Below are 13,417 nucleotides of genomic sequence, written 5' to 3'. Positions count from 1 at the left end.
CACACAAAAAAATCTTTCTACTATTGGGCTTCTGATGCGCCAATTTAACAGGGATACATTGTAAAAGCAACATATTAAAGAAAAAACATGAGTTTGATTAAAACATTGGGGCTAGTGAAAGTTTAGTCAGAATTGCCGACGGAAGCCTTTTTAAAATTAGAGGCGGAGTCATGCAAGCTCATGATGTAGTGGGTAGAGCGCTGCTGCTTTTTTCCTCTGTATGTCACTGGTTCAAATACCGCTCTCTACCTTTATATTTGTATTTACTGTATTACTATATTTACACTTTCTTGAAGCCAGTCGGGATTTGTAAACGAGACGATTGGTTTGAAGTGTTTATTGTAGAATTGAACAGGTACAGTATGCAATTGAACAGTTTCGATGTGGCTTGTGACAAAATTACTGGACTGGCATTGCCCGAACGCCCACAGCTGGAATCGGGAGCCAGTTAATGTGGAAGCCAATTGAACTGTAAAGCGTGAAATTCATTCACTTTGCGGAATGAAACTGGTCCATTATTCTTATCTTTTGGCAACTCTTCAAATGCCGTCCCTCGCCAAAGATTACCGGAGATTGCCAAACATTTGCAACATTTGTTGTTAAGTGCATTGCTATAGGTCTTATTTTGAATCTCGGTGGGTTGCGTCATAAAAACGAACGAAAGTTATGCTTAAAATAGTTTTAGCCGTTAGTATTACTCAAAAGATGGTTGGCCAAGTTTACTTCACACTTGGTCTTTAAGTACAGACACTCACATGAAGACTAGCCGAACATGTTGCTGATGTCACTTACTAGGTCATGTCCCTTAAATGTGCACATACAACACTTCCATTTTGGTTACTTCCAAAATGTAATATGTTACGTATTACTAGATACTTGCATTTGAAAGTAATAAATTCCTTTACAATATTTCAGTCTATACTCATAAATTCTTTTAAGTTGCTTTTTAGCTCTGTTAATTGTAATTTCTCATATAGTGAAGAGAGGGGTGAGCGCACAAAACTAAAGTCTAATAAGGTCTGTGACCATAAATAGCTGAATTACAATAATCAAATGATATAGAATAATTTACCCAAACCTTTTCACGACATGATAGAACGTTTTTTATATGCCTCATTTATTTAACTTCTGGGCTACAAAGTGCGGCCACACAAAGACTGAACAAAAAAAGTCTGTCAAATTAATTATGTTAATAGCTTCTACTATTTCAATAATAAAAAATAAAAGTGCACTTCAAGAATGAGGTCTGACAGCAACCAGACAGGGCATATTTTGTGATTAAGTATTTTGGAGGATAAGCGGTTTGGCTAGTGGATGGATGGATGGATGGATGGATGGATGGATGGATGGATGGATGGAACCTGAGCCATACTATATATCCTACCCTATAATACCAGTAATAAAAGAGCAGGAGAACATCATACCAACATTGTATCTTAATATTTTCTCTAGCTGACACAAACTCAAAATAATGACAGTAATTCCAGCATCAAAATTCAAATCTCTCTGCTTATTCCATTGTTACTTTTTCGGTCAAAACGTGACATCGCGCATATGTGACACCATTTAATTTCCCAGGATGGAACGCTAAATTGTGAAATCCCAGAATGCTTCACTTCAAGCTGTAAACACTGTCGTTTCCCCTTTGTTATGCATGCTATAATGCACAGTTGTTTGGTTTGTGCCTTTATCTAGGAATGAGTCTCCTCCTGTATTTTATTAACTGTTTATTAGTTTTGTATCACGTACATGCATGACGGTTAAAACAGTGAGAAATACAGTACGTCAGTCTTATTCAAGTCCGCTGATAGTGTAGTGGTACACACGCCTGAGTTGTTTGCGGGCAGCGTGGGATCGATTCCCGCTCAGTGACAGTGTCTATGTGTGCCCTGCGACTGGCTGGCGACCAGTTCGGGGTGTAGTCTGCCTTCGCCCATTGACGGCTGGGATAGGCTCCAGCAACTCCCAGCAATGGTTTGTGGGGGCGGCACGGTGGTCGACTGGTTCGCACGTCCGCCACACAGTTCAGAGGTTGTGGTCTCGATCCCGCCCCCGGCCTCCCTGTGTGGAGTTTGCATGTTCTCCCCGCGCCTGCGTGGGTTTTCTCCGGGTACTCCGGTTTCCTCCCACATTCCAAAAACATGCATGGCAAGTTAATTGATCACTCTAAATTGCCCCTAGGTATGATTATGAGAGCGGTTGTTTGTTTGTCTCTCTGTGCCCTGCGATTGGCTGGCAACCAGTTCAGGGTGTAACCCGCCTACTGCCCCATGACAGCTGGGATAGGCTCCAGCACTTGTGAGGAAAAGTGGTACAGATAATGGATGGATGGATGGTTTGTGGTTTCCTCAAAGTTGCCTAGTGCCAGTAAAAGCGATACAGAACCCCTCAGGTCATGACAAAGGTACCGTTCACGCAGTTGTAAGTTGATATTTCATCAAAAGAAAAATGAAATTTTTTTATTACGGTCCAGTACTTATGTGATGTTGCTTCAAAAATAATAATAATAATAATAATAATAATAATGGCGGCATGGTGGTCGACTGGTTAGCACGTCCGCCTCACAGTTCAGAGGTCGTGGGTTCGATCCCGGCCTCGGCCTCCCTGTGTGGAGTTTGCATGTTCTCCCCGTGCCTGCGTGGGTTTTCTCCGGGTACTCCGGTTTCCTCCCACATTCCAAAAACATGCATGGTAAGTTGATTGGATACTCTAAATTGCCCCTAGGTGTGATTGCGAGTGCGGATGTTTGTCTCTGTGTGCCCTGCGATTGGCTGGCAACCAGTTCAGGGTGTCCCCCGCCTACTGCCCAAAGACAGCTGGGATAGGCTCCAGCACGCCCCGCGACCCTTGTGAGGAGAAGCGGTACAGATAATGGATGGATGGATGGCTGGACTAAGCACGGCTGGAAGTGGATTTTAGTCCGGCCCACTAATCGGCCCTCATGCGTTTGACATGGTAGCGAGGCGGCCACATTTCATCTCAGCCTACTCAATGAAAGGCTTCTTTTTAGGCTTCTTTCTACTCCCGCGTCGACTCCCAGAATGCCCATCTCTGGTAATTAGTGTGTTTGATTTATTATTATTAACAAAAACATATCCACATAAGTAAATTGAGTTTTGAGCTTGATCATGGAAAGAATCTTGCTCATAAATCAAGGAACCAGTCTAGATGTACAGTCGATTTGTAAATATTAAAAAACAAGTACATTTAACTCCTTCCATTTTCTGTAACTCGTATCCTAATTAGGGTGGTGGGTTACCTGGAGTCCCTCATGGCTAACTTTAGGCGGGAGGCTGGACCCTGGACTGGTTGCCAATCAATCACAGGGTACTACAGCGGACTCGTGAGGAAAATCATAATAAAACAACAAATGTATGTGTGTGTTCACACTGTACCCAGAGCACAGCAAGCAAGTGTAACTGAAGCACAGTGACGTACAGTAAGTAAGACTTGCTATTCTGAAGAATAAAAGACTTGATTGAGGTGGGTATTTCGATGTGACACAACATTCGGGGGGATTTTCTGTGTCTGCTCTCAATGTCTGTACCTTGCAGGCAATACGATGGGGACAAAACTTGCCAAAACCTAAAGGCGGGGGTATTCGTCGTAGAAGTGTCACTACATCCAGATGCTTTATACGGCCCCTAGAGGGAAAACAAAAAGACAAAATAAGTTAAACATGAGTCAATCATCCATCCATCTTTGATGTCACTTATTCTCTACACCGTGCATTGGTCCCAACCCATCGCAGGGCATATGTAGACAAACAAGCATTCACACTCATGTTCATACAATTTAGTGTCTTCAACTTAACTAACATACATGTTTTTGTAATGTGGGACGCCACCTCCATGAATCATCAATCAATCCGTCAAATGAAATACAACATATTTCCTTTCTAAAACTGCAAATATTCGATAATGCCAGAGCCGGGCATCGTGTAACTGTCACAAAGTTCCCGTCTTCATATTTAACCAACCCATGTGGTCCCAGTTCATCCCTCGCTAACAACACCTAATCAGCGTTGAGAACTTAACGTACATGTCACACGCAGGTGGCAAGCAGACACGCCGCCCCCAAAAATATCAAATAAAAACAACATACACGTGCAGCGTGGTGATCAGGGAAATAAAAACAACATGGGGTCCGTCATCGCGTCGGTGGGACCGAAGGCTTATACGCCACTGTTTTCTTTTCTTTATTTGGTTGCATGTCAGATGTGGAGCACCTGCGTGTGACGTGGTACCAGTTAAGTCCGTTCTCCACGCTGTTTGGCTAAATCGGACCAACTGGGACCACGTTGGTCGGCTAACTATGCAGACAGGAACTTTGTGATGGTTAGGCAACGTCCAGCTCTGGATAATACCAAGATTTATACATTGTTTTTCTTCAGATTCTGTCCTGAAAACATTTTGTTGCTTTTTTCTGTGGGTGTGGAGTGACCAGTTTCATAAAACACTAATCCCAAATCGTGCCGGCATAGAACACAAGGGAATGGTGAACAGTATGTTCACTATATGATCTGCAAGCAAAGCGTTAAAAAAAAAAAAAATGCAGCGTGCCAGTTTTAGACTAGCTTACAGTCCACAATCCTGAAAAGCAACCTGAGTTGACTAGTGATCTCTCCACTTCTCAATATAGAGAAATAAGAGATGCACCGTATATTTATCTGTACATTGTTTTTAAAATCAGCACTTATTGTCTTCCATGGAGCTAATGAGACAGAGCTCGGCATTCCGCCTAGCCGACGGATCGGTCCGTCTATCTGCCTATGACGGATTGTTTCGTTTGTTGCAGGTAAGTTTGCTGCTTGATCCGTATACGTATTTTACATCAGGCATGTTTTGCAGGAAAAGTGTTGGTCGACGGAAGCGCTAACGGAAGTGCGTTTAAAATGATAGACGGACCGAATTATAGGCAATTACTATTTGGTCCGGGCGGACAAAATGACAGATGAATGGACGTCGGAAGGGTACCCAGGCTGTAGGCGGAAGGCGATAAACGGACTGTGAATTTTTAGTAAAATGCCCAGCTCTGCAATAAGACAGCATTAATTAATGGACTTTGCACTATTATGTTATAAGATGCCCTCGTGTCTGACATTAACAGGATGATGTCAAGACTTCACCTAGGCCAAAGCTCTGTTTTTAAATACAAAAAATATGTGTTCGTGTGGACATGACCTTCTGCCAACATGACTGCAGTGTGGGCAAAGAGAACAGATATGTTGTACATGTCACGGCCAACAATGCATCATTGAAACCATCTAATGTTGTATACAGCTACTGTATATATTACTAGATACAGTGTCTATGGTGCCTCAAAATTTTGCAAATGTGTATTGCCCATTTAATAGTTAAATTGTGGAGTATTGCTGGGTTTACATGTCTTTTGAACCATGTGGATTTAAGTCATACCAAGTCAAACTTCACTGCCTGTAATGTATAGCATATTCTTTGAATACTTTTGTGTAGTTGCTATTACCAATGTTTCTGTACCAACAGGTGGTTGTTTACTTTCATTTGGGGCACATGCAGGTTGTTCTAGTGTTTAGTAAATTTAAGTACAGTTTTATTAAATGTGAGATACTTGAAAAAATCTGATACAGGCATTAAACTTTAAGCAGGCTGTAAGACCTGCACTTTATATCCATATTTAAAGGGGGAAGTCAACCCAAACATATTTTTTTCAAGAATATGTTTTATGCAGGCCCACTAGTTGAAACACGGCATTCTGATGAATGTTACGTTGGTGGAATATGAGAAATCCACCCGTTTTTAGCTAGTTCAGGGGGCGTCCATTTTGTCACATCTGTCGACTGAAAATGACATCACAGATGCTCAGGGCTCAGATAACGACCAATCATGGCTCAGCTTCAGAAAACAGGTGAGCTGTGATTGGTCGTTACCTGAGCCCTGAGCATCTGTGATGTCATTTTCAGTCAACAGATGTGACCAAATGGCCTCCCCCTGAGATGGCTAGATTTTGCTGTTCAACCTCATATTCCACAAACGCATTAATCTGAATGCCTTGTTTCAACTAGTGGGCCTGCATAAAGCATATTCTTGAAAAAAATATGTTTGGGTTGACTTCCCCTTTAAAGATATTTTGAAAGTGATCTTTAACTGAGTTAAATTAATTATTAACTGAGTTGTTTGATTATCAGCTGTACCACAGACACAATATGGAATGAATGCACCAAAGACTTGTGCATAAGCGGGTTTGCATCGTCACAGTTTGCAAGTGAACAATTGCATTTTGCACCTCAAAACACAGCAATACTGTGAACTGCCATTTATGTGGCAGGCACTGTGTGAGCCATGCTTGTGGTGTATAAAGGTATAATTTAACTGAACAGGGATTTGGGTTTCAGTGCCAAGAAAAAAATAAGAATAAACCGATTATTAGAAGGTAAAAACAAAAAAAAAATCTATTTATCACTTTGTAAGGACATGCATATACTTACGTGGCCTCTGGATCATATTCTGCCCATATTTTCTTGAACTCATCCAAGTGCTGAGGGCCCAGAATGGACCAATCGCGGGTCAGATAGTCGAAGTTATCCATAATGACAGCCACAAACAAGTTTATAATCTGTTAATGACATGACCAATGATGCCATGAGATGTGGCTAAGGTCAAGCAAGTCAGGATAAATTGACATACTTTAATTTAAAACAAAAGTTGAGGGAAAAAACACCTCATTTGGCATCTGTGTGAGTGAGCATTTAACTATGTCGTAACTTGTACACAGAATTAATGTTGACCCATTTTTTCATGGCTGAATAATGTGTGATTAGGTGATTGTTTTTCAACCCCATCTCACCAGAAAAGCACAGAGCATGTAGAAACTCATAAAGTAAATGATGGCAAAGTTGGATCCACAAGTGAACTCCTCTCCAGGTAGGTAATCTGATTTGGCATCACATTTCTTTCCATACATACTTGCGAGCATCACTTCATGCCATGCTTCACCTGTTGCACATCTGCAAAGCAAAAAAATGTTAACAGTATACCCTGAGACTGAGAATAACAGATTTCAAGAGACGTGGTAGGATTTTTTTTTAATTCACATTGCAATGTCTTGGACCACTTTATTTCATCATGTCAAATGGTAATACCAAATCACCAAGTGCTTGTGTGAAAAAAATAAAGTTAAAAGTGAAAGTCAACCCAAAGATTTTCTTTACAATAATATGTTCTATGCGCCTCTACTAGCCTAAACACGACATTCTGATTAATATTGCATTTGCGGAATATGAGTTAAACAGCAAAATCCACCCGTTCTGAGGGGGCGGCCCTTTTGCCCCTTGCTGTCGGCTGAAAATGACATCACTGTTGCTCAGGGCTCAGGTAGCGACCAATCACAGCTCACCTGTTTTCTGAAGCTGAGCCATGATTGGGGAGTCGTTCAAAGGTGGTAGACGGAAATGCTAACAGAAGCCCATTTAAAATGCTAGGCGGACCGGCCTATAGGCGATTACTATTTGGACATTTTTTTTTTGTGTTTTGTGTTGTGTTGTGTTGTGTTTACTGCATTTAAAAATTGAACCAAAAACTATACACTATGCTGAGTTGCACTAATACTATAAAACCGGAGGCAACTGACAGGTACCGGCTGGCCAAGCGGAATGCAGCTTCGGCGGAATGCAGCTTCGGCGGTTGCTGAGGCAAAAACTCGGGTGTGGGAGGAGTTCGGTGAGGAGATGGAAAATTACTTCCGGACGGCTTTGAGGAAATTTTGATCCACCATCTGCCGTCTCAGGAGGGGACCAAGCAGTGCACCATTAACACTGTGTATAGTGGAGATGGGGTACAACATCACATGGACATTGGGGACAGTGCCTCTGGATTGGTAGACTGGGGTGGTGGTCCCCATTTTAAAGAAAGGGGACTAACCCTAATTACAGAAGAATCACACTCCTCAGTCTCCCTGTTAAGGTCTATTCAGGGGTGCTGGAGAGAAGGGTCTGTCGGGAGGTCGAATCTTTGATTCAGGAGGAGCGATGTGGACCAACTCTACACCCTCAGCAGGGTCCTCGAGGGTGCATGGGAGTTTGCCCAACCAGTCTACATGTGTTTTGTGGACTTGGAGAAGGCGTTCGACAGTGTCCCTCGGGGAGTTCTGTGGGGGGTGCTTCGGGAGTACGGGGTACCAAGCCCCTTGATAAGGGCTGTCCGGTCCCTGTACCACCGATGTCAGAGTTAACTCCGCATTTCCGTCAGTAAGTCGGATTCGTTTCCGGTGAGGTTTGGACTCCGCCAAGGCTCCCCTTTGACATCAATGCTGTTCATAATTTTTATGGACAGAATTTCTATGCGCAGCCGAGGTGTTGAGGGGGTCCGATTTGATGGCCTCAGTATTGCATCTCTGCTTTTTGCAGATGATGTGGTGCTGTTGGCTTCTTCAAGCCGCAACCTCCAACTCTCACTGGAGCAGTTCACAGCCGAGTGTGAAGCGGTTGGGATGAAAATCAACACCTCCAAATCTGAGACCATGGTCCTCAGTCGGAAAAGGGTGGAGTGCCCTCCAGGTCGGGGATGAGGTTCTGCCCCAAGTGGAGGAGTTCAAGTATCTTGGGGTCTGCGAGTGAGGATAGGATGGAACGGTAGATCGACAGGTGGATCGGTGCAGCGTCTGCTGTGATGCGGACTCTGTATCGTTCTGTCGTGGTGAAGGAGCTGAGCCAAAAGGCGAAGCTCTCGATTTACCGGTCGATCTATGTTCCTACCCTCACCTTTGGTCAAGAGCTGTGGGTCAAGCCCGAAATAACAAGACCTCGGATATAAGCGGTCGAAATGGGTTTCCTCCGCAAGGTGTCTGGGCTCTGCCTTAGAGAAAGGGTGAGAAGTTCGGCCATCCGGGAGGGACTCTGAGTCGAGCCGCTGCTCCTCCGCATTGAGGGGAGCCAGCTGAGGTGGCTTGGGCATCTGATTAGGATGCCTCCTGGACGCTTGCCTGGTGAGGTTTTCCAGGCATGTCCCACCGACAGGAGGCCCAGAGGATGGCCCAGGACACGCTGTCTCCCGGCTTGCCTGGGAACGTCTTGGGATCCCTCCGGAAGAGCTGGAAGACGTGGCTGTGGAGAGAGAAGTCTGGGCTTCCCTGCTGAAGCTGCTGCCTCCGCGAACCCGACCTCAGATAAGCGACAGATAATGGATGGATGGATGGATAATATGTGCTGAATAAATAAAGCTTCCTTGCCTTGCCTAAGGAGTTTGATAGGGATGTTCAATGATCTGATTGTGGCCAAAAAGGTAGGATTAAAACAACATCGATGGGATGTGGGGGATTCCTATGCGGATGAGCCTCTTGAGGAGGATGGTGTGGGATAAGATGTAAAACTCAGCAGTTGGCAAAAGGAGAATAAGGATGGTGAGTAAACCAAATGTGGTAAATTATAGTGAGGGTTTGGGAAACGTCATTGAGGCTGTTGCCATGTTTCGGTATGACACAAAGGGCACTAATATCTGTGCCCAGTCGAAAGCTAGCTCAAAGTGCACTCAAACTGATAACTTGGGTGGCGTTTTCTTTTGTCTGGCATTTTTGTAAACAAACACAGTGAAAAAGGGATGTTTGCGCTGTTGTGAGAGTGAACACAGCTGGCTTGCTTCCCAGCCAAAGAAGGCGGCTTCCAGAGCTGGCAGTCCATCCCTGGGCCGGACCGGTCGGACCCTCCGGCCCGGCCGGATGACCATTTTTGGGGCGGAGGGGTGGGAGGTGACAAATTTTTAAAAAATGGCTGGACTAAGAATTGCCGGAAGTTGGCCCACTAATCGGCCCTCATGCGTGTGACGTGTTCGCGAGGCGGCCAAAAATCATCTCAGCCTACTCTTTGAAAGGCTTCTTTTTACGCTTCTTTCTACTCCCGTGTCTGCGCGAGCGACAACTGCTGTTATATGGATTATGGTATTGCCCCCCCGTTGCCCCCTCTTGTAATGGTATGCCCCAGTTGCAGGTGGGAGGCGCGGGTTACATGATGTGACGATAAGGAAATACAAACAGCACGTTTGTGCTTGAGCGCACGTTGCTGTCTCACATGTTGCGATGACATCCAGTTTCCCACACGGAGACGGATGCACTACGCAGCTCCTTGCTGCTGCTGCAAAGTAAACATTACTAAACAAGCTACTCACCCACGTTCCCCCTTAGCTGCCACCTTCAAGATCGTTTTCGCAATTAAATAAAATGCATCGTCTAGTCATCTCGGTTCCTTTATGGTTATAGCAGGCACGATACCCATTGTTGTCGCTGTCTTTTTGAAGCGACGCCCCCCGACTTGTTTCAAAACAATTTGTGTCCACGAGTGTATTGAGACGCTAGCACATCAAGGTGGAGTTCATGCACTTTTTCTGGCGTTCCCTACTTCCGGAATTGCGCCATAGCAAACCTGCATTGTATAGTGGTTTGCTGGTATGCTTTTATTTTGAAGGCCAGGAAGGAGGGGAAGTGTGCAAAATAAATAAGTAACTTGACTGCGACTTCTGGCCATCTGTTGGACCCAAATAATTATACAATATGACAAATCCAACCCCGGGGCTCGCAATGCAAGTAAGTACGCAGTTGGGTAAGTACTACTGGCGCATTTGAAGCGTGTCCACAGCGGGTTCGAATAGTAAATTAGCCAGCTAATTTTAAGCTGGGGCGGGGGCGTTTATGAATATGGCCGGAGGGTCGCGGCCAGAAGGGTACCCAGGTCAAGGGGGGAGGGTCGCGGCCGGACCGGCAAAAAATGGTCAAGTGCTCAGCTCTGGTGGCTTCCCTCACTCCCTTTTAATTCAGTGCAGTCGAGGCACTGACAATGCTAAAGCAGAAATTGACTCGCTCTAGTCCACGCAGAAGATCAAAGTGCGAAAACTATGAAAAGTATGTTTTGTAGGAACTTCAAGCAGACCTCCACAGGTGGATGATCACAGATCACCGATGTGAAGTGGGCACTTGGAGACCACCTTGCACCACGATTGTTTGTTCCGTCTGTAACACCCGCTAAACCTGCCCCACAGAGCTGTGCATGATGGTGATAATAATATGTTAAGTTAATTGATTTCAACAAGGATTCAGAGGTTTTGATGCACGCTTTTATCATCTTTATGAATTAAACGTGATAACGTATATGTAACAGCAGAGTGCAGAATCAGCAGTCTTTACTTCCAATTGCACGTGTGCCTGTGAATGTAAATATAGCCCAAAATTCTAATTTAAAGTCTGTCATGGGATCTCATGTCATCATCATGTCATCTTCCAAACCGCTTATCCTATATAGGGTCGCGGGGAGTTGCTGGAGCCTATCCCAGCCGTCAATGGGCGAAGGCAGACTACACCCCGAACTGGTCGCCAGCCAGTCGCAGGTCATGGGATCTTGAAACAGATATCCCTTGCACATGAGTGAGCAGATGTTTCTAAGTTGGCAGTGGGGTCTTTGTTGTTGATGATGTTGCATCGTAGACCAGGGAATGGGTCAGATGGTGAGCGGTGAAAAGCCGGTTAGTCCACTCTTCTCACACATGCTGGTGTGTCAAAGCATTTCAGATTCTTCAAGAGACGAGTGGGTAATCTTTATCACGTGTAGGATTTCACACGCCACTTATGTTCAAAGCAAAAAAACAGCTTGAAAATTTGAAGTTGCAGACGTGCAACAGCAGTTAAGTCAAGCCAGAGTTTACTCAGACCAGAAGTTGATTTCCAGATGTTGGCTGCGCATTTGAACAGGGAACATTCCGTGTTTCTTGTGATGCTTTTTGGGGGTCTATGCATAAGTGCCGCTTATTGTGGTCATGAACTTCATTTAAATTTTAAAGTCATAGAGTGTGCGGAATGAGTCGACATCTGAACTAGTGCAAAAAATGTATTGGATAGCATGCTAAAAAGTCGGGCTGTCAAGGGATTAAAATAAGAGATTAATTATGATCTGTAATTAATTGGGCTGTCACTTATATAGCGCTTTTCTACCTTGGGTACTCAAAGCACTTTACACTGTACCTCATCTACCTACTGATGACGCAGCATCAGGAGCAACTGGGGGTTTAGTATCTTGCTCAAGGATTTTTGGACATGGTCACCATGGCCGGGGATCGAACCCACAACCTCCGGCTTGGGAAACGACCACTCTATCACTGAGCAGTGCCGCCCCCTGGCGATTATTTAATTGATCTAATTAATATATTTTTTTATCTCACTTAAAAAATGAGAAAAAAAAGCCCCAAAGCCCCACATTCTCTGTATGTAGGTATCTGTATATACGGTGGATATCTTTTTTTTTCAATTACTCAGTCATTTGCCACCTTGAGGAACTGTTTGGCGCATTCATCAGCCACGTCCCTGCTTTCTGTTTTCACGATGATCAGTGCCAAATGAGTTGAAGTTCCACTCACCATCAATAAAGTGTCCAGTCTCCCCAAAATAACCATGGTTGCGAGTTAAGGTCAAGTGACCTGCGGTTATCGCAATATATTTGTCCGATTCCCCGACCAAAACGTCAAATTTTCTTTTCTTTCCACAGTCACACATCTTGCTGATTTTAGGGCTCACTGCAGTCATGCACGGTGATTTGTGTGATGCGTCATTGGACACTATTTGCAACACCCCAATGAATCCTTTGTCTTCAACTATGTTGATCGGCCTGCAGTTCATCACTATTTGCTTTGCAAGAACATTTGTCAGCCTGTCGGTCGCAGACTTGCTCATACGTGGGCTGTTCTCAAGTTTAGTTTTGTGAAGAGCTTTTCAATGGCTCGCTACTTTAGCGTCTTCGTTGTTATCATTAGCTGTAGCTTTAGTCGCGGCTGGTTGCTTTGCATTCATGTGGTAGACTTGAACTGCTTCTTTGGTCAGCAAAGTCCTTCTTACAAAGAAGGCATATCACTCTGCCTTCATCAATAGTGCCGTCAATGAGGTTTTTTTTTACATTTACCAATCATCGGACCACCAACTCTCACATGCTCCTCCATTTTCACATCTTCTCTCTGCTCCTGAACTTGCCCTCCCACCTACAATAGGAGCCTATCAGGTTATGTCAAACACAATGACAGCCAATCAGTGTCCACTTCAGGGTGTGACATTGACCATTGTTTCCTACACCACCAACAACTCAAGCGCACAAGCCCCACGCATCAAAATGGATCTCATAATCATACAGAAACAGTAAAGCTAGTGATTAAAACCCTTTAACTGTGACTGTAATTAAGTAATCAGACACGAACATGAACGTTCAGGTTGGAAGATGGTCTCCAAGTGTCCACTTTACAGCGATGATCTGTGATCGGACTTGCCAACTTGACATCATCCACCCACGTCTATCTCCGACAGATACAGTAGCCATGTAGAGTGTGTGCCTCTCCTGCGCTGAATTTAAAGGGAATGAGTGGAGCCGCTTCCACTGGCTGGGAAGCAAGTCAGCTGTGTTCATGCCTACAATGTC

The 13,417-nt window shown here is 44.4% G+C and overlaps 2 protein-coding genes across 2 annotated transcripts in view; one reads left to right on the top strand and one right to left on the bottom strand.

Moving 5' to 3' along the window:
* LOC147141677 (uncharacterized) overlaps positions 1-13,417 on the top strand; it is an 87,531-nt gene that overhangs the window by 26,307 nt on the left and 47,807 nt on the right. The gene's annotated exons all lie outside the window — the stretch shown is intronic.
* LOC147141678 (dihydropyridine-sensitive L-type skeletal muscle calcium channel subunit alpha-1-like) overlaps positions 1-13,417 on the bottom strand; it is a 75,490-nt gene that overhangs the window by 14,271 nt on the left and 47,802 nt on the right. The window contains exons 34-36 of the mRNA XM_086039992.1: positions 6,826-6,985; positions 6,467-6,594; positions 3,548-3,644 (exon numbers count right to left, since the gene is read on the bottom strand). Of these exons, the coding sequence (XP_085896118.1) occupies positions 3,548-3,644; positions 6,467-6,594; positions 6,826-6,985 (385 nt within the window). The remainder of the gene's footprint in view (positions 1-3,547; positions 3,645-6,466; positions 6,595-6,825; positions 6,986-13,417) is intronic.

Source organism: Filicampus tigris, chromosome 9, assembly GCF_054856515.1.
Source record: "Filicampus tigris isolate MCC_2025a chromosome 9, RoL_Ftig_1.0, whole genome shotgun sequence".
NCBI classification, from domain to species: Eukaryota; Metazoa; Chordata; class Actinopteri; order Syngnathiformes; family Syngnathidae; genus Filicampus; species Filicampus tigris.
Note: the sequence above shows the minus strand (reverse complement) of the source record. Positions and strands in the feature narration are given on the sequence as shown.